The following is a 21,155-nucleotide window of genomic DNA, read 5'->3' as shown; positions in this document are numbered from 1 at the left end:
TTTTTAAACATTTCCTTTTTTTGAAATAGAGATTTATTGAACACACTACAAGGAAGTAGAGGGCAGGCAGGTCAAGTAGAGGCTGATTACAATTGTCCACCCTTTTGCCCTCTACCATGTATACACCTGTAGGTGATAAGCATGGCCAAGGTAAAAACATCCTTCAGCATTTGACTATTGTGCATGTGCAGTGATTTCTATGCTGGTTCTGTACATTGCAGCCATATTGTGGACACAGACAAAGGTGCAGTTCTTCCCTTTCTATACTGTGCCACAAGCCCCCCTCAGTCAATAAAGGAAGCTACCACTAAGAAAATGGTATAAACTTACAAGGATATGCAAGAAGATGTAGAATGGAGCTGGATAATCCTAAAATAAGGGGAAAGAGAAAGAATATATATTCTTCACGGGTTGGTGTTGTGTGTGTGTGTGTGTGTGTGTATGTGGTTTTCTTTGTTGTTTTGCTTTGTTTTCTCTGTCCAGGATTCATTTCTACATCTGTTCAGGAAAGAGAGCTTTACTTCCTAGTGGAGAACCTATTCCAAGCAGCTTGAGTGGGAATGGCTTGCCCACCCCTGCTCCATATTCAGACACATGGTAGCCAGAGTACTGTGTCTCCTGACCCCAGCAATTTCAGGTTTGCTGGAGACTTGAAAATTAGCATACTGGGAGTGAGAATCCTCCCCCCCAACCATATTTGTGAAGTGTAAAGATTGTGTAGGCTGAGGTAGGGGTGGTGGGAGGAGTGGGGTGGACAATAGCCATCTTTCTTGCCGTGTGTTAAAAGTATGAGAAAAAAAGGGGGGGGGGGCAAACAGATCAGAAATTAAGGTAAAGAGAGGGTAGTAAATTTATTGTTTTGATCCCTGGATTTACATTTTCCTGAAGCTTGACTACTCCTGGGTATCCTACATAAGTGATTCTACAAACTTCCTCTTTCTCTAAACTGGTTGTATTTCAATGATCTGAAATGGAAGCTTACAGAATTGCATAGGGGGCTTAATTTTTAAAAATATTTATTTCTTATATTTATTTGAAATGCAGAGTGAGAGAATGAGAGAGACAGACAGACCCAGAGAGAGATCTTACATCTATTGGTTCATTCCCCAGATGGTTACAAAAAGCCAGGTAAGGGATAGGCTGAAGCAAGGAGCCAGCAACCACCCTGATCTCTCACATGGGTGGCAGGTTCTCAAGTATTTGGGCCATCCTCCACTGCCTTCCCACGTGCATCAGGAGGAAGCTGGTTAGTAAGTGGAAAACTTCTGACTTGAACTGGTATCAAAAGAGGCAGCTTACCCAGCTTAGTCCACTGCATCACAATGCTGGTCCCAAATTTAATTAACTTTAAATATTTCTCTGAGTCTATTGTATTCTTATATCTTTTTAGAGGTTATATCCTGATTAAATTCTCTAAATCTAATTGTTTAGTGCCTGCTTTCTAACTCCCAAAATATTCAGAGTGGAAATGTTTAATTTTATGAAGGTATGCTGAAAATGGTCTACAAGAATGGCTTGAAATTAAAGGCTAAATCTTATGCTGAAATGAATGGTAGGGAATAAAGAAGCTGAGATGTGCTTTCCACTGATCTAGCCATTCATCAGCTGTATTCAATTTACAGACGTGAGAAAAGGGAATGGAAAGTTATATATGTTGAATACTGTCTTAATTCAACAACACCATAAAATTTACCCATGTCACACAGATATTGTTATCCTTTATTTGAAATATTTTTAAATAAATCAAAAGATTTTCAAAGTTCCATTCTTGCCCCCAAATCTTATTAGGTACAGTAGATCCAAGATTAAAACCTAGCTGCATGTGACTTCTCAACCCTCCCTCATAACCGTCCGGGTACCATCAGTTAGGGTAGATCCTGACTATGCTCTCAAAGCACATTTTCAACTTGAGTCGCCTATCTTGAATTTCATGGCTTGATCATTGTTATTTAGGTGAAAAACAAAGTTCATCATCTTCTGGGGGAAAGTATATTACTATACAGAGTTTCATATTGTGATTCAGAGATGTGAATTCTGGTCCTGTCATTTTCCACTGAAGAGCCCTTTGAGTAGACAGCTCAACTTTTTTATACTTTAGTTTCCTCCTTGGTCAAATTAAATAGCCAAACAGCATATGGGTTCATCATGTCTCAAGTCTGATCCAGCGTTCTAGAGAAAGTGCTGTTCCAGCACTCTGTACTTTCCCTGTTAGAGATCATATCACCTTGTGCTGTAATTATATGTTAGATACATATAATATCTTGTTAAGTACACTATGCCAGTGGCAAATAGATCATCAGTAAACACTTGTTGAATGAATAAACAAGGCAATGAAGTCTATTCACTCTTGTGTACAGAATATCACTTTTACTTTCGTTTATCTTTTTGTCTTTCACCAACTGTAGGAGTGCTCTCTAATATTGCAGAAAGTACCTCTAATTCTGCTGTTAGGGAGGAAAAAATAGGTGAATGGTAGATGTGAGTATTAGAATCTTCTATGTGGTCAATATTGGATTTTTAAATTTTAGTTTTGTTTTTATATGAGGGAGAGAGACAGAGAGACAGAGACAGAGAGACAGAGACAGAGAGAGACAGATTCCCCTCTTCTGATTCATTCTGATTCATTCTCTAATTGTCTGCAACAGCCCTCAGCTGTGACCCTGGAAATTCAATCCAGGTCTCCTTGAGCTATTGTCACTGCCTCCCAGGTTCTGTATTAACAGGAAGCTAGAGTCAGGAGCTGGAGTGGAGCCAGGTATTGAACCCACACTGATAAATGGATTTCTTAATCTCCAGGCCAAATGCTAAACTTAATTAGTGTGAATTTTAAAGAGAATTTTAATTAGAAGCTTTATTTTAATTAAAGACAAGCAAAAAGTGCAATTTTTTAAAGAAAATATTTATTTATTTACTTGCAAATGTATTGCAGAGAGAGAGAGAGAGATCTGACCTCAGTTGGCTCACTCCCCAAATGGCCGCAGCAGCCAGGGCTGGGCCAGCCCAAAGCCAGGAGCCTGGAACTCCATTAGGGTCTCCCATGGAGTTTCAGAATCCCAAGCCCTTTGGCCATCTTCTTCTGCTTTTCCAGGCATATTAGCAGGGGAACTGGATCAGAAGTGGAGCAGCTGGGACTCAAATTAGTACTTTTATGGGATTCCAGTGTCCCATGTGGCAGCTTAGCCCACAATGCCACAATGCCAGTCCTAGTGCAAATGTTTAAAACAGGAGATGTATTTTAAAGTGGAAAGTGGTAATTTTTAAAACAGGAGATGTATTTTAAAGTGGAAAATGGTCATTTTTTAATGGACACATGGAATTAGAAGTATGAGTTTATTTTGTGCAAAATTTTTGGAGACAAAATTTTTTCCATAACATATAGAAAATGTATGTTATGGAAAAACTGTAAGATTTCAAAATTGTTTTTCTGCAACACAAACTCATCTTTTTAAAAATTATTATTTTAATTATACATATAAAATGGCCACTTTGACCATTGTGATTAATTTTTACTGAGCCATCCTGGTGAAACTTCTCTGTGAATGAAATCTTTATTAATCAACTTTTCCTATATTATTTCATCCTGGGAAAGAAAAGCAGTATCTAAGCCAGAAGCAAGCAAGATAACAAAAAAAGGAATCTGTGGCCAAACCAACAATTTTTTTAATCCTTTCATTTCTGTTTGTGAAGGAGAAGTAAGTAACGTGATTTTTTTTGTCTTTGGTTAGACATTGGACAATAAAAATCACAAGAACATATATTTTTGACATACTATGTTTTTTGGTATTCTTTGGAGTTTGGACCCTCATTAAAAAATATGTGTTTCCTAGCCCTTCTTACTGTGAAAATTCTTGGCAATATAAACAGATGCACTGGTTGGCTTTTAATTCTGACACCAGACTGTCTGAAATAATAGCTCTAAGAAAGTGTGAATTCTTTCATTCCTCAAACTTCAATTATAAGTACTTAATTTGTTTCTCTTTAAATTGCTCACTATATACCAATCTGGTTTATTTTTCATCTGGCTATACATGGTGCACTTTAAAGCCCCTCATTTTGAAAAGTTTATTCTGTACGGAAGACAGAAACAAGCTACTCGTTTGAGTTATTTTCATACTTCAGGGCACATCACTGTCATGTTACAATTCAGATATTAAGTGATGTTCTGAAAGTCTCAGTAATATAGACCTGTAGGGTGACAGAATTAGGATTTTTGATAAGAAGTTTGAAAATACTGAATATTTTACATAGAAATTGATCCATCATTGGTTAAATGAGTCAAGTTAATAGCTTACTAACTCATCTTGACCTTTCATAGTCGAAGATACTCCTCATTGTTTGTATCGGCCATTTTTTACTCCTTGTAACAAATTTTCTGTCACAACATGTTTAGGCTGTAATGTGGCTATTGTGATAGTGGCTTCTTGTACTTGGATAAGGTTCCATAAATGGCACATTAGCCAGAAAGTCATCAGATCCTAAGAGTGGGGATATTTTGACAGAAATTCTAGGCCCAATCTTCATGAATATTATCATATTTCTGCTTTTAAAACTTTACTATGTTCAGGTGAGTTTTATATTTTAGGTCCAAAATAAAATCAAAGAAAGAGTATTGCTAGGACTCATAATAAAGCATAATGAAGACTGTCAAGCTTTTCCGATTTTCTATCCATGCGTTTACATGTTGAGGTGTTTCCACCAATTATTTTTGTTCCTAATATGAAAAGTGATTGTGTCCCAGTTATAAATATGAGATGGGAAGAATGATTAGAGCTAAAATGTAGCAAGTTATATGGTAGGAATTGTAAAGTCCTTTATTTTTATTAGCTCAATTTAATCATTACAATAATCCTAAGGTATTTTTATTAGTATTATTTCCACTTTAGATGGAGGAAATTGAGATTTAGTGATGCTAAGTATCTTACCTAGTTCTCAGAGTCAGGAAATGATGGAAGCAAGAATTCAAACCAAAAAAAGGGCTACTATAATTTCTTGTCTCTCCTGCTCCTAAGCATTATGAGTATTAATAAATCTCATGCCTTACAGATATGACCCATGTAATCCTTCCTGAAAACAGTTAGTGTTGTAAATATTGTACCCATTTCACAGATGGAGAAAATGAAACTCCAATAAAGTAATTAGTTCAAGCTCACACAGTTTGTAAGTAGTGGAGATAGGCCTAGAATTACAGTCTGCCCAATTCCAATAATCCTGTGCACAACATTTTCATTCTAGATTGTGAAATATCATTTGTTTAAAGCTTTAGAGTTTATTCTCTAAACCTAGTCAGTGGCATCTATAAAATGAATCAGGGTGAAAAAATTGAATATGCTGTCTGTTACCTGAAAGACTTGAGAGAATTTCCTGGTAAAGATTAGGGCCAATGGTGCTTACTGCTGTATTTGACATATTTCTAAGAGTGATGAAAAAGGGTCTTGGGGCATATGAATTTCCAGTGGTAAAAGCAGAGGCTGGTGATTGGGCTCCTAGAGTATCTTCCTAACCTCTTTTACAAGACACATCACTTAATTCATTTCCCTCCAATTAATCTCCCTTAAAATCAAGTTGGCCGTGATAATGCCCCTTTAAGAACAGTGGGAAAAACATAAAGTGATATTCTCTTGATCTTTTTGCAAAAATGCTGCCACGATTCTGTACATTTTAAAACTTTCCCTTCATGTGCAGAAAATTGTTTTTTATGGAATTATTTTTTTGAGAATAAAAATCTCAGAGGCCCTTGAGACCGATGACCATACTTAGGGGCAGTAGCTTAGACAAGCATGCTAGCTGCTAAGTTGTTTCCTGTTTTTCTTGGCCTCCTTGCAGTCCTTGCCAAAACTTCCCTCCTTCTCTGCTGCATTAGTAATGCAAAATGAAATTCATTGTGCCCATTATATCTGTTAAATGGTTTCCATTTTAACTTGAGAAAAATGTATTGACGTTCATGTGTTTGGCATGGAAAATGTGTATATCTATCGAAGATAGCAACTTGTCTGTTGAAATTACAGTGCATTATGTATAATGCTGCTTTTAGCTGTGCATGTACATTTCCTGGAATCTTATTGTGTCAGAGCTTGGAAAGTTTACACAAGCATTGGTAATCTAATTTTTGTCTGGTGGGTGGCTGTGGAAATATGGAGTATTTGAAAAAGCAAATGTCCTGGCCATCTGTGCCAGGGAGTGGTTCGGTGGCAGGAGTGTCTGGTCAGGTGGGTAAAAAGCATCCATCAAAAATACTTTAAAAATATTGCCCCCAGGCTAACCTAAATGTTAATTTCTCCAGAGCAGAAAACTGTGACAGTTATTGTGACATGGTTAGCACACTTCTAGTGATTCTGTTGAGGGGTTCTAATTGTAAGGTTAAAGAATCTGTTTTATCTTTGTCCTGCCTCATAACCATAACTCTTCTCTAGGCTAGACTGCTTCCTGCGTCTTTTGTCTTCTCCAGACATGAGTCTTTGGCTCATGAGCATCTTTGAAGGTCTGCTGAGGATTAGGGGCTGTGACAGAATTTTCTTGCTGAGTCTTTTTATAAGAGATTTTTTTCAACTGTGTTTTCTTAGAGATCTTTGAAATGTCTCCTATCAAGCACTGATTTTCATTTTCCCTTGTTCTTCTCAAAATTGGGGTTGTATTTTACTCAGCTGTTCCTAGGGTCTAGGTAATGAATTGTGTTATTGAATGGGCAAGTGTCAGATTCTGTGTTGAGTGGCTGTGCTGCTCTCTGCCTCTCAGAGTTGCTTAAACTCCTCACTGCCCTGGCACTGGACATGATGCCGTTACCCTTTTTGTTTTACATGCATGAGGGTTCTTCAAAAAGTTCATAGAAAAAAATGGAACTAAAAGTATCTTGGTGCAGTTTTTTTCATAATACATGGAAATTTGTATTATTAAAAATGCATGGGCTTTAAAAATTTTTAGACTAAAATAAGCTCATACTTTTAATTCCATTTTTCTATGAACATTCTGAAACCCTCTTGTTAAAACAGGGTTTCTTAACATGGACATTATTGCCGCTTCAAGCTAGAAAATTCTTTGTTGTTGGGGGCCTGTGTTATGCCTTGCAGGTTGAGTAGCAGTGTCCGTGGCCTCTACTCAGTAGATGCCAGCAATAACTCCTCTAATATCTTCAGATATCCCTAGTGTCCCTTGGGGACTAAAATCACCCCAGTTGGGAATCACTGATGTAAAGCAAGGTTGAAAGACAAGGCTGTCATGTTGAGAAGGAATTTCCATAAAAAGCACTGAACTCAAGCAATGCAATGACAATGCTGAAAGAGCTTTGTGTCTGGGAAGATACGTGGAGGAACTGTATCACACATCCCTGGAGAAAATAACTGTAATAATTGTCTATAGTTTCTAAGACTGAGTAACAGAGAAGGTAAGGGTCACCTTTTAACTGCTTTGCTTCTGATCTGCTAATTATCTCCTCACCCTGTGATGCCTTTTATCTACCTTCTGCGCAACCTGACTCACATAAGGAGGATTCTAATTCTTCTTGGACTTTCCACCTTAACGACTTTCCTACCCTCACCTTCCTGCTTTTCTGTTTCTCCCACTGGTTTTCTTGGGTTCAAATGGGAACAAGGTGCCCATTTATTTCTTTAATCCACTTTGCCACCTAACAGTACATTCTCCTCTGAGGACAATTTTAACAAGAAGCTTTCTTACTCTACAGTGCACTCCAGTAAAGAACTAATGTTTACCATGATGAGTATTCACTATTTTAACTGAAAAACTGAGATGCTGCCGACCACTGTGGTGTGAACATTTTTCATGTTTAACTTTTTCTTCATGACTTTTTGAGTGAGTAACATCTATTATATTTAACAGCAATCTTATGGGCCTGTCAAAAGGGCATTCTATTTGCTATTGAAATATCAATTAAAATAACGTGCAAATAAATGAAGTAATCAAATGCATCTGATGCTAGTATCAAGATTATTATCTGTGGAGGTAGGCTAACAAATCTATTTGATCAATATGTGGGATGTAAAAAGAAGAGGAGACAAGACTGACTGACGAATAAAATGAAATTGACACAAACAGGCTGACAGCCAGCTGTAAGTCTCTTTAGGGCAAATGCAATTAACTTAGAATAATAGACTCAAATTTGATGGTTAGAGATGCATTTTTATTAACAATCACAGGACTGGATCATTATGCTCTTGTGAATAAAATGGTACTTATATTTTGTGCATGTGTGTGCATGCATATATAAATACATATACGTATGTCTCTGTACATATAGATCAGTGCCTTTCACATTCCTATGTGCTCTGCTTACAATTTGGGTGGAAAAGTTGATTTTTAGAAAAATGTACTTTAAAAAGGAAATTCATTCATAAATTGTCTCCAGGACTATAAATTCTGGATATTCTCCCAAATTACATATATAAAAAAACCATGCTACTTATCTGGTGCTATTAGACATAAAGCCAGTGAGCCCTGGTCCCAGAACTGCTGGTCCTTTGGGGATTTGAAATTGCAATCAGGGATTTACAGATTTCATTTTGAAGAGGAGAAGTCATTACTAGAAACCTAAGCTCATTTCCTCTCCTTTAATAGCTATTTTAAATCATTCATTTAGAAAATACATTAACTATTTAGGGTACTTGCAATGCGTTTTTCTTGGCATTAAGTCTGCATTTTAAAAAAGAGTTTTTCTAAAATTATTTCATAAGAAGATGGGAATTAGAAAAAAGGAAAAAAGACCAAATGAAATTTTGTGCTATAAAATTAGTTTTGAATAACATTTTCCTCTCTCGTCACCTAAAACAACTTAAAATTTTAACAAAATATTAGAATATTAACAAACTCTTCTAATGTTTTAATGCTCTGTATTTGAGGAAAAAGTGTATGACCCTTGGAAAATTACAAACAGGAGTTTGAATATGATTAAGAAATAGCATATGGTTTATGACCTCTTTAAATGAATTTGTTAATAATTTAAATAGAAAACAGTTTTAAATTCTGTGTTACGTAATATTGATGCCAACCTTATCTAGTAACTGGATAATAAAAATCCTTTTATTTATATTTATTTTACAGTGAAAATGAGTAACTTTAATTTCTACAGAGTTCAGAATATGGAGTCTTGCATAATATTTCGCAAACTGCTTTATACATATGTATATATATATTTTTCAAATGCAAAATGAACCTCCCTGAGTTATGTAATTGCTATTCTTCAAAAGGACATCGTGAAGGTTGACAATTTAAAATGTACTCTTCCTGTCACTATCCAGTGTTTTGAATGTCTGCTGATGGTGTTAAAAACAATCTCTGCAGAAGAGGGCTGCCATTGCCAATTTAGGACACTGGCTTTGTTATTAGCGTAGGCATATTAGATCATCCTCTTGCTCTTCCTGCCTGCTTTGTTCTTTTGATATGGCAAGGAACTGAAATTGACAACAGCCTACATTTATGTAACAATAACTTGCATTGTTAAATATATATGTGTAGATAGACAGATAGTTCTTTTATTCCCCAAAGATCTTAAAGTTCACTGCATACTATGAAAAACACAAGGGGTAATATGCGGATGCGTCTGGGGTGAACCATAGCAATTATTTTCAAGCATAAAGTATTGACAGCCTCAAGACTCTTGGAAGAGTTCATCATCATTTTTAATTTTTGATTTTTTATTACCCTTTTAGAGGTCACACACTGTTACTTCTATGTACAATGAACCAGAAGCAGTTTAAGAAAGTAAGATGAGAAAACAGTGTCTAAGTCTGCATGCATGGAAAACATTGAGGTTGTAAAACACAAGGTCGAGGAGGCTGCTTGGTGACTCAGCTGTTGTTCAATTCTCTGCATTCAATAAAACAATGTATACTGAACTCAAAGTGTAGATTCCGGTGCTTGGATTCACATCACTATGAATAGGATTATCAGATTCAACAAATAAAACTATAAATATGTAGCTAAATTTGAATTTCAGTTAAATGATGCATAGGTGGCTCTGTGTGGTATATAGGGCATATTTAAAAATATTTTTTTATTTGAAAAACAGAATGAGGGCCGGCGCCGCAGCTCACTAGGCTAATCCTCCGCCTTGCAGCGCCGGCACACTGGGTTCTAGTCCCAGTCGGGGCGCCGGATTCTGTCCCAGTTGCTCCTCTTCCAGGCCAGCTCTCTGCTGTGGCCAGGGAGTGCAGTGGAGGATGGCCCAAGTGCTTGGGCCCTGCACCCCATGGGAGACCAGGATAAGTACCTGGCTCCTGGCTTCGGATCAGGGCAGTGTGCTGACTGCGGCGGCCATTGGAGGGTGAATAAAGGGCAAAAGGAAGATCTTTCTCTCTGTCTCTCTCTCTCTCTCATTGCCCACTCCGCCTGTCAAAAAAAAAAAAAAAAAAAAAAAGGCAGAATGAGACAGAGATGTCCCACCTGCTGGTTCACTCCTCTAATGCCTGCAACAGCCAGGTCTGGGCCAGGCTAAGTCAGAAGCCAGGAACTCAATCCAGATCGCCCATGTGGGTGTCAGAGACTCAAATATTCAAAGTATCACCTACTGCCTCTCAGAATGCTCATTAACAGGAAGCTGAAATCAGAAGCAGAACTAGAATTCAAACCCAGGTACCCAAACCTGGATGCCCACGTCTCAAGTGTTGTCTGAATTGCTACATGTGGGGCATACTGAAATTGACAACAACTTTCATTTATATAGCAGGATGTGGTATGTACTTAATGCTAAAATATTGGGCACAATTTTATCTGAAATTTAAATTTAGCTGATCATTCTTTAGTTACTCTGGCAATTTCAATAAAGCAAAGCTTTGTGAACTCTTTAGAAAATGGATAATAATTGGGGTGAAAAAGTGTTTAGAGAACAAAACAATAGAACTTTTTTTGTTATCCTTAAAACAACTCAACTCTCTTAAAATATGTAAATTGGTTTTCCTCCTTACAGGATAACAATTCACAATATTTTATTTAGACATGACTCTTTCAATAGTTCATGATTACTGGTGCTTGATAGAATAACAGTGCAAAGTTCGTGTCAGTGATGGTCTGTCTCTAGCAAAGGATAGGTTGATTTTTGTTGTTACTGTTAGTTTGTTTTGTTTTGTTTTATTTTTCTGAGTACCACACATGGTACCAGGTACATGATACCAGAGCAATCCATGTTGCTTGAATCAAAGCATTTGCTGGTCGTTGAATGGATTTCTCTCCTTTCTTCAAACATTTGATTGTTTTCCTTCTTTTCCAAATATCCTGGTGATGTGCAGAATTTTTGAAGTATTTGATTAAGCCCATCAGGAAAGTTGCAGTACAGAAATTTAACTCTGTTCTCAAGAACTTCATATGTATTCGTTATAATGTAATATATACTATTATATGAATGAGTTATATAAATTTTCTAGAAGACTTTAAATGTATAGAAATTTTATCTTTTGAACTGTAATCCCAAGATGCAATTCCATTACATTAGAATTTTAATATGTAACATCCTATTTATTAAAATTCAGAATTGATAGTTCTTTACTAGTAAAAAGTAAATCTTTTTATCTCCATCATCATTACCATTGGTTTTGTTCCTAGTGTACTCATGTTATGGGTGTCCACAAAGCAAATTAAAAAAGACAGATGTAGAAAAAAGGTAACAAGAAGGAGAATAAGATAGATCCTACAGAAAGAATAAGGGTTATAAACACACAAAATAAGATTATAGTCATCAAGGAAACATAGAAACTAAAACTATTCACCGGCCGGCGCTGTGGCTCACTAGGCTAATCCTCCGCCTTACGGCACTGGCACACCGGGTTCTAGTCCCGGTCGGAGCGCCGGATTCTGTCCCGGTTGCCCCTCTTCCAGGCCAGCTCTCTGCTGTGGCCAGGTAGTGCAGTGGAGGATGGCCCAGGTGCTTGGGCCCTGCACCCCATGGGAGAACCAGGAGAAGCACCTGGCTCCTGCCATCGGATCAGCGCGGTGCGGCGGCCATTGGAGGGTGAACCAACGGCAAAGGAAGACCTTTCTCTCTGTCTCTCTCTCTCACTGTCCACTCTGCCTGTCAAAAAAAATAATATCATAAATTATTTTTTTCTTCTAAATGTTCATCTTTTTTTGTGGTATAAAGAGACTTGTTCTTCTTTTAGATTAGATATTACATCAACAGCTCTGGTATAACTTGCAGTTAAAATGATAAAAATCCAAACTATTCAGTCCATCTTTGTATTGCTTGAATGATAGGAAAGAAAATGTAGAGGAGATAGCCTAATATTTATTGAGCACTGGCCAAATCCAGGCTCTGTATTATGCAAAGAGAATACTAAACCATGGTCTCTAAAATCACTGACTTTGAATTACACTCTAATGGAAGAGACACATAGCAAGTGAAGGACTGTAAGGCATGTAATTAAATGCTATAAAGACATGGTACATGATTGCATTGGTATGATCCCATGTAGGATGTCATCAACTAAGAAGATATTGCAGGAATATCTTCATTGGAGAGATAATGCTTAAATTTCATTCTGAAAGTGTTTATTAACTTGACAAAAAATTTAAAAAGTATTTTTACAAAAATTGCCAAAGTATTAAGTCATGAAGCAACATTAAAAGTCAACCAGTTTGACTGGAATGTAGATTTCAGAGTAAAAAGAATTCCAGGAAATGAGATTTAGGAAGCAGGCATAACGGAGAACTTGGAGGTCCCATATATCATACATTGGAGAATTTTAATTAGAAAATTACATATTCAAATTTAGAAAAAGAGTGCTGGAAGCAAATTGGAAGGGATTATCTTAGATTAGAAGAACAGTCTTCGGACTCTTGTGATCAAATAGTTCAGGCCAGAGGTAATGAGAGCTTAAATATGATCTTATTTTGTGATTGGAAATAAACAGAATGTAACAGATTCAAGTGTTAATGAACCAATGAACTCATCAGCTCCATATATGGGGATAAATCTAGTTAATGTAGAATAGCATTGTAGGGGCTGGCACCGTGGCACAGTAGGTTAATGTTCCGCCTGCGGCGCCGACATCCCATATGGGCACCGGTTCTTGCCCCGGCTGCTCCTCTTCCAATCCAGCTCTCTGCTATGTCCTGGGAAAGCAGTAGAAGATGGTCCAAGTTCTTGGGCCCCTGCACCTGCGTGGGAGATCTGGAAGAAGCTCCTGGCTCCTGGCTTCGGATTGGCGCAACTCCAGCCGTGGTGGTCATTTGGTGAGTGAACCAACTGAAGGAAGACCTTTCCCTTTGTCTCTCCCTCTCACTCTCTGTAACTCTACCTCTCAAATGAATAAAATAAAAAATTTTTTTAAAAAAAGAATAGCATAGTATTGAGTAGGCTGCCATGTATGATATGTTTGCCAGTGGTGGCCTGCCATAACTCTGGTGAAAGGAAAGAGAATGGAAGCAAATCAACTTTTTTGATGGTAAATGTACTTATTAGGAAATGGGCCAAATAGCCTTACAGATAATGTTTCACTGACAGTTCCACCATCATCATCATTTATCCACCCAGGGAGTTTTATTGTATTTGTTGGAAGAAGAACCTGAAACTCAGAGATGTTAACTATTTTAAGTTCATAGAGTTAGGAAATGATGGAATGGAGGTTCCTGCTCAAGTCTGTCTAACCACAAGGTCCCTGATCTTTCCTTCATATTGGACAGCCTAACACTATCCTCCACCTTGTAGATGTTTGTTTGGATCAAACTGAACAGGGTTTTATTCTACATCAGGGACACATTGAGTGACCTGTCCAGGAGCATGAAGTGGGTTCAAGAGTTAAGAGTCTTTAATATTTTCTAAGCAGTTTGATGGGAAGCGCTAGATTTGTTCATTCATTCATTCAAGATTTATTTAGTACTTTCTTTTCTTTTTAATTTTTTTTTATTTATTTAAAAGAGAGACAAAGAGATCTTCCATCTGCTGGTCCATTCCCCAAATGTCCGTAACAGATGAGTCTGTACCAGAAGCCAGGAGCCTGAAATTCATTCCCCTATGTGGGTGGCAGGAACCCAACTACTTGAGTTATCATTGCTGCCTCCCAGGTACACATTAATAGGAAGCTGGAATTGAAAGCAAAGGCAGGATTGGAACCCAGGCAGTTTGATAAAGGATGTGGGTATCTTGAGCAGCAACTTAACTGCTATGCCACACTTGATAGCTACCTCAGGCTTTAGTGTCCAAGGGATACAATGTATCATACTGTGTAAGTATGAGCATTGATTTGGTTGCCATTTAGGAGACAACTTGCAATGCTGCCATTGCTGTGACCTCCAAATCACAGGAGGAGGAACAGAAAATAATTCAATTTTAATGTTTCCCTTGTATCTTCCTTTTTATGAATCAATCTTCCCTTTCCCTCCCTCCTTCATGACTGCTTCTTCAGGCCTAAGTGATTTTTTTTTTTAATTTACCATTGCAGGTGCCCCTGCTGTGAAAATGGAAAGAAATATAATGTTTGGTTATGGGAGGACTGCCAATTCCACAGTACTAGCATGATGAGAGTCATCCTCCATTTATTTCCCCCCTTTTCCTTTTTTGGATGTTGATGAGACATTAGTATGGCGTGAAGCCTGTTTGCTCCTTGTGGTATTTATTTTGTTAAGATTAGAGTTGCTAAGATACGGTAGTTATTTCAAATTGTAACCACCAATGCCAGTGGTCATAAAAGAAAGTACTAAAATTCCTTTATTTGCTAACTCTAATAAAAAAATTCTTGAGGGGATGAGGGAGTTTTCTGGCAAAAGAATGAACAGTACGCCAAGTGGCCTATGTTATAGCAGGTAATTAGATCCAACAACCTAACTGTGTTGAGCTGTTTTGGTTTAAAAATCTGGAAAGAACTTCTGTCGTCAAGTTGATTATTAAGATACTGTTTTTAAACACAGGGAGTAGTCAGGTTGTGTAAATTGTATGTCCCCTCTTCTTTGTAGTGGTTTAATACTGGGGATTTCTTTTTCAGTGTATTGCTTGCTATTCTTCTTTATTCAATAAATATTTTGAAGGATTTGGAGTTTTTAACACTTTCTCACAGCTTCTTGAATTGGCCTCTTAATTCATCTCATACGGCTGAAATACTAGATATCTCTTATTCTGTTTATTAATTCTCTCTGGTAAACTTATTGTCGTCAATGACATTTTTGGGGTAACTGAGAAGAAAACACACCCTATATTTTGGCTTTTATTGTTATTGACAATCTTCCCTATTTTTCTTTATAATGAATTTTTTTTTAATCTCAAAATTTTTTCCAACCAGATTTCAATCAACTTCAGGAAGCTCCTTTGAGCTTGTAGGTAAATATTCTCAACTAATACTTAAAAGAAAAAAATTAGAGTATTTGGGCAGAAAAAATTGTCTCTGAGCAGCCTTTTTGGCAAAGGTTTGTTCAGTGAATGTGTGTAATTTCAAATTACCGTATGTTTTTATTTCACAAAAATTTCCAGCTCCCCCAGAACGGTTCAAATATTAGTATCCAGAGTTTCCACTGGCAATTCCTTTGTTTGTCCTGGAAGCATCTTGCAAGTTGGGACCAAGAAAATATTGTGTTCCCTTTGGATTTATAGACATAAACATATGTATTTTGTCCTCAGCACACAGTTCTTTTCAGGGGAAGCCAGGTTTAGTGGGAAGATTGACAAATAGTAAGAAGTCTTCACCAAAACTAAATAATACATTCAGCTTAAAAAAATAAAAATGATTTCAATAAAATGTAATCTATTTAAAGAAAGGTAAACTATTAAATAATGACAACCTGATGTAATTTGATTAAAACTAATATTTAGTGAAATCACCACTTGAATGCCTTGCAGACTTAGAGAATGTGCTCCACACTGCTGAATTGTATTCATTAAGCCAAACTTGTAATACGCAGTGGAGCCTTGTTCCACAACAGGCCTGTGGTTAATTGTAATTCCGTTAGAGAAATTGCAGAAAGGTGGTTCATGCCCACATCTTTGGAGACAAAGTGACTCCTCAAGTTCTGTGGTTGCTACTGTCTCAGTATTTTGAGATGTCTATATTTTGTAGAATTTCATTTCGAACATCTGAGTTCTTAGAACTTAATGTCCAGAAGGTAAAGTAATTTCCCCCTGTCTTTCATCTTCATTTTCTATTTCATTGGTCATCTATGCCATAATGAGGGCATTTTATTTTTATCTGAGTATGAATTCCAAGATCTAAAATTATAAATATACCAGGTCTCTGTTTACTCGTATAATAGTGAGCGCATATTGGATTGATTTACTAGTCTACATTTTTCACTCCATGAAATACTACTTCACACATACAAGCCTTGCTCTGGCCTCATGACGGTAGAATGTACATCCCTGATCCTTTTGGAAGGCTTAGTGACTTGCCTACGACAAGGTAGCAAATATGAGAACAATGGGCTTACAAATTTGTGCATCTGCCTTTTGCACTGAGAATAATATGCATGAGTACTTGCTGGTCCAAGGAAGATGAGGAACATGTGAAACAGACCTAGGCATATCTGCAGCTTTGAGCCAAACTCTATTGCATCTTGCCCAGATTAGCCAAAGTGCAGTTGACTCATCTATACGCAAGCAATAAATAAATGCTTCTTGCTATTTGCTATTGAAATTTGGGTCTGTTATATAGCATTATTGTAGTAATAACTAACCGTGCTATGGTGTGCCCAATTTTGGTTTCTTGATCAGTGTCTTTAACAGTCTACAAACATGAGGAGGTAAAAGTAGTTATTTCCTCTGTTTAAGTCCTTTGAGTTTATGCTGGCTCTGAAGCTGCAATCTGACTTCACTCATAGATTTGAAAAGCTTCATAAGTAATGAGTCATGTATAATTGATCAGTGTCCCAAACCTGCTACTTGATGAAATCAACTAGACAGGTTTTACAAAGTCATAGTCTTAGTGGAGTTTTTACCCAATGTATTTCTTAGACCTAAAGAACATATATTATATGCTGTGAGTTTTCCCTGGTGTATGGTGTGGCATACCATACCCCATAAACTTTTCATCCCATTTGCATCAATGTATGGCCTTTTTTTTTATAGTTGAGTGTTGGGGAATGGGACTCAACTGAGGATATAAAGTATTATAGTAATAACAAGTGATAGAGTATTGAGCTAAGTGGTCCCTATACGATGGGTTAGAGAGAATAGTAAGTTAGAAACATTGTAAAAACTGAGTGGGGACAGATAAACAACATAAATCAACATAGTAGTCCAGGTAATGGGAATGGGACATCCATGGTAAACTGGAGAACATAAGCCCCACTTACAGAAAGCCACTGCTTGGGTTCCAGTGGTTTTGTTAGGAAGGCATTATATTAATTGCCTCTTACTTATTTAGAATAAATTTTGAATACTTACTGTGTGCCAGAAACTGTTCTAGGTTCTCAGGATACAACGGTGAGAAAAACAAACTAAACCATAAAGAAACTAAAAAGTATTTTAGATTGCGATAAGTGTGAAGGAGCAAAATGTACAGTAGATATGACACTTTACAAAGTGTCAGGGTCAGGTCTTACTGAGAAGGTGCATTTTTGGTAAAATCTGAATGAAGCTGTAGAGAGTCATGAGGATGGTGGAAGTTCATTTCATTCTTGGGCAATGATAAGTCCGAAGATTGGAGGCAAGAGTGTGCATAGTGTCCAGAGGGGTCAGTGTAGAAGGGGATAAATGGATAAAGAGGGAGTGGCATTAAGAGTTTTATAAAATCCAGAGCTTTGGCTGCTTTAGTTGGGACACTGTTTCCATGTTGGAAATATTTCTTCCTGATTTTGAAATATATAAAATATAAAATAAACACCCAATAAGATTATGCTATAACCCATTTAAAGACATATGAAATTCCAATAGCAAATAAACCTAAGTACAGATATTTTGTTGCTGGACAAAAATATAAAGATATATTTAGATATATAGAAAATATATTTAGATATATTTAAAATGTACACTAACATAAACAGAACAAAATTCAGATTTTATTTTTCTTTTCCTTTTACTTAAAATTTTAAATATATGTATTTAAAGATTTATTTTTATGTATTTGAAAGACAGGATTATAGAAAGAGATAGAAACACAGAGAGAGAGAGAGAGAGAGAGGTCTTCCAGCCACTGGTTCACTCACAAATGGCTGCAATGGCAGGAGCTGAGCCAATCTGAAGCCAGGAGCCAGGAGCCTCTTCCAGGTCTCCCACATGGGTGCAGGGGCCCAAGGACTTGAGCCATCCTTGAGCCATCCTTGCTGCTTTCACATTAGCAGGGAACTGGATCGGAAGTGGAGTGGCTGGGACTTGAACAGGCACCCATATGGGATGCCAGTGCCGCAGGCTGGGGCATTAACTCACTGTGCCACAGTGCTGGCCCCCAAAATATATTTATTTTTATTTTAATTTTATTTGAAATGCAGAGGCAGACAGAGTTTTTCCATCTGCTGGTTCACTCCCTAAGTGCTCACAATACAGCCAGGGTTGGGTTAAGTGCAAAAAGGAAAGTAGAACTTTATCCTGGTCCCATGTGCGTGGCAGCAACCCAACTACTTCAGCGATTATCTGCTGCCTCCCAGGTAGCATTTACCAGAAGCTAGATTGGTAATGGAGAAGCTGAGACTCAAACCAGACACTTCGTTATGGGATACAACATGTCCTAAGCAGTGTCTTAACCACTGTGCCAAACACCTGCCCCTGGGAAGCTTTTTTATTAACGGTCATTGGCATAATATAGTTGTTCAGCAGAATCAATAAAAGGATTAAAAATGTAGTGATGAGATTCATTATGAATCCATATAGTTTATTCAAATAACAGTTATTTAGTATTTAGTAGGTGTATTTATTTTTAATATTCTTTTCAGAACATTAAAATTTTTTGGTAATTGTACATAACAAAACTTAGTTGCGATTACTGAAAAAAATTGAATGCTAACTAGGAATGATAAAACATTAGTGTCAACTGCATGATTTTTAACAGCTGCACAATCTGTATTTGAATTCTGTTGAATTTAATGGATAAATTAAAGTCATATTTTAATACTACTTAAAAGAATCTTTTTTAAAAGCTGAACTCCAAACATTCTAAAATTGCTCATTTTTATTCAATCTGTATAATTATTCTCAATTATTATTTTGTTTTGTGCAAGTTTAACATTATTATAAACAGATGTGAGCATGAACTGGAATAACATAATCCATCTTAGATACAAAGGACATAAAAGCAAAAGCAGACACTCTTTTGGGCTTTCTACCCACTCAACTTTGGGGAAAATTAGTTTTCATTTAGAAGGCTTTTGGAACAATAAATACAATACTATTTTCCCTAATGGGAAGGTGGCAGAGGTAGTCATACTTAAAAAACAAAAAGTAGAAAACAATTTCCCTCTATGAAGTCTTATGTTACTGAGAAGTTTATGCTTAAGTTTATCACAGTGGTAGATAATCTTTTTCTGAGCATTATAAAATGACAAGTATAAGTGAAACCATGACACAACCATTCTACCTTCATAGAGACACTCAATTACCTCCCCATAGTAGTTGTAACCTGTTGGCAGTTTCTTGTGTATTCCTGTATGCATGATTTATACATCTGTGTGTAGCATTCCCTACTTTTATTATAAATGAGAGTTTAATACATGATAATCTTTTTCTCTTTTCTGCTTTCACATTTCCCTTTAATTGTTTCCTAATTTTTTGTTCCTCTTATTTAAAATTTATTTTTTAAGTTTTTTTTAAAGATTTATTTATTTATTTGAAAGGCAGAGTTACAGATAGGCAGAGGCTGAGAAAGAGGTCTTTCATCTGCTAGTTCACTCCCCAGATGGCTGCAATGACCAGAGGTAAGCTGATCCGAAGCCAAGAGCCAGGGGCTTCTTCTGGGTCTCCCACATGTAAAGATTTTATTATTTAGAGGTAGCAGTACAGGCAGAGAGAAGGAGAGACGGAGGTCTTCCATCTTCTGGTTCACTCCCCAAATGACCTCAATGGCTGGAACTGAGCCATTCTGAAGGCAGAAGCCAAGAGCTTCTTCCAGGCATCCCATGCAGATGCAGGGGCCCAAGCACTTGGGCAGTCTTCTACTGCTTTCTCAAGTCATGGCAGAGAGTCTGACCAGAAGAGGAGCCTCTGGGACATGAACCAGTACCCCTATGGGATGCTGGCATTTTTGCAGGCGGAGACTTAGCCTGCTACGTCACAGTACCAGCCCCTTCCTAATGTTCTTACTGTAAAGATGCAGTAATGCATTTGACCCATAATAGGTTGATGGGTATTTAGACTGCTTCTAATAATAATAATAATAATAATAATAATAATAATAAGATTAGTAGGGAGCCATCTTGAGGAAGAGAGAAGCGCAGGTGAAAGCTATGGATCAGTTAAAGGTGCAACTACTAGTTCAACTAATCCAAACAGTCAACCAACAAAGTTCTAAAATCCTACTGATCGTTGGCAACAAGAAAGTTATTTTGAGATATGCTGTCAAAAAGTAAAACGAATTTAAGATACTAGTAACCTATAGGATTAAAAATAGATTGGACTGTCAATTTTCTTCTAAAAGGATACACCTATGAAAGACTATTTTATAATTTTTTGGCATTAGAAGCACACAAATGAAAAGGTTGGAGATCAGTCTAAGCTGTGTTTGATATTTGGTTCATAATATTTGTTTCCTTTCTTTCTGCTCTAGATCTGAAAAATTTACAAGTGTGATAATATCACCCCAAATTCTTTTTTAGTACATAGTATTAGTAATAATATTCATTAAGTGTTAATTCAGAGTTCTGGGTAATGTAGCAAGAACCAACAAAATCCAATAATTTTAGCTTTAAGTTTCCTTACGGTTAGGAATGAGGCTTTATAGATGAGTTTTGGGACTTGTGTTGCGGTGCGGCGGGTTAAGAGGCTGCCTGCAATGTTGTCATTCCATATTTGCTCCAGTTTGAGTCCTGGATGCTCCACTTCTGTTTCAGATCCCTGCTAAGGCCTGTAGGAAGGCAGGGGAAGATGGCCCAAATACTGTGTCCTTGCACCCAGGTGGGAGATGTAGATGGAGTTTGTGGCCCCTGGCTTTGGCCTCGCTCAGCCCTGACCGTTGCAGCCATTTGGGAAGTGAAACAGTGGATGGAAGACCTCTCTTTCTCTCTGTCTCTCACTGTGACTTTTTTTCCCCCTTCTCTGTAACTCTGCTTTCAAATAAATAAATGAATCTTTTTAAAAAATGAATTCT

The 21,155-nt window shown here is 37.1% G+C and overlaps 1 protein-coding gene across 2 annotated transcripts in view; it reads right to left on the bottom strand.

Moving 5' to 3' along the window:
* MDFIC2 (MyoD family inhibitor domain containing 2) overlaps positions 1–21,155 on the bottom strand; it is a 123,227-nt gene that overhangs the window by 48,079 nt on the left and 53,993 nt on the right. The window contains exon 2 of one of the 2 annotated variants that reach the window (XM_089305908.1): positions 331–369. The exons of the other annotated variant lie outside the window; for it this stretch is intronic. Within the exon in view, the coding sequence (XP_089162034.1) occupies positions 331–369 (39 nt within the window). The remainder of the gene's footprint in view (positions 1–330; positions 370–21,155) is intronic. 2 annotated transcript variants of the gene reach the window in all.

Source organism: Oryctolagus cuniculus, chromosome 10 (assembly GCF_051225735.1).
Source record: "Oryctolagus cuniculus isolate XC-2025 breed Fujian yellow rabbit chromosome 10, ASM5122573v1, whole genome shotgun sequence".
Lineage (NCBI taxonomy): Eukaryota > Metazoa > Chordata > Mammalia > Lagomorpha > Leporidae > Oryctolagus > Oryctolagus cuniculus.
This window is presented reverse-complemented; position numbering and strand designations above follow the sequence as displayed.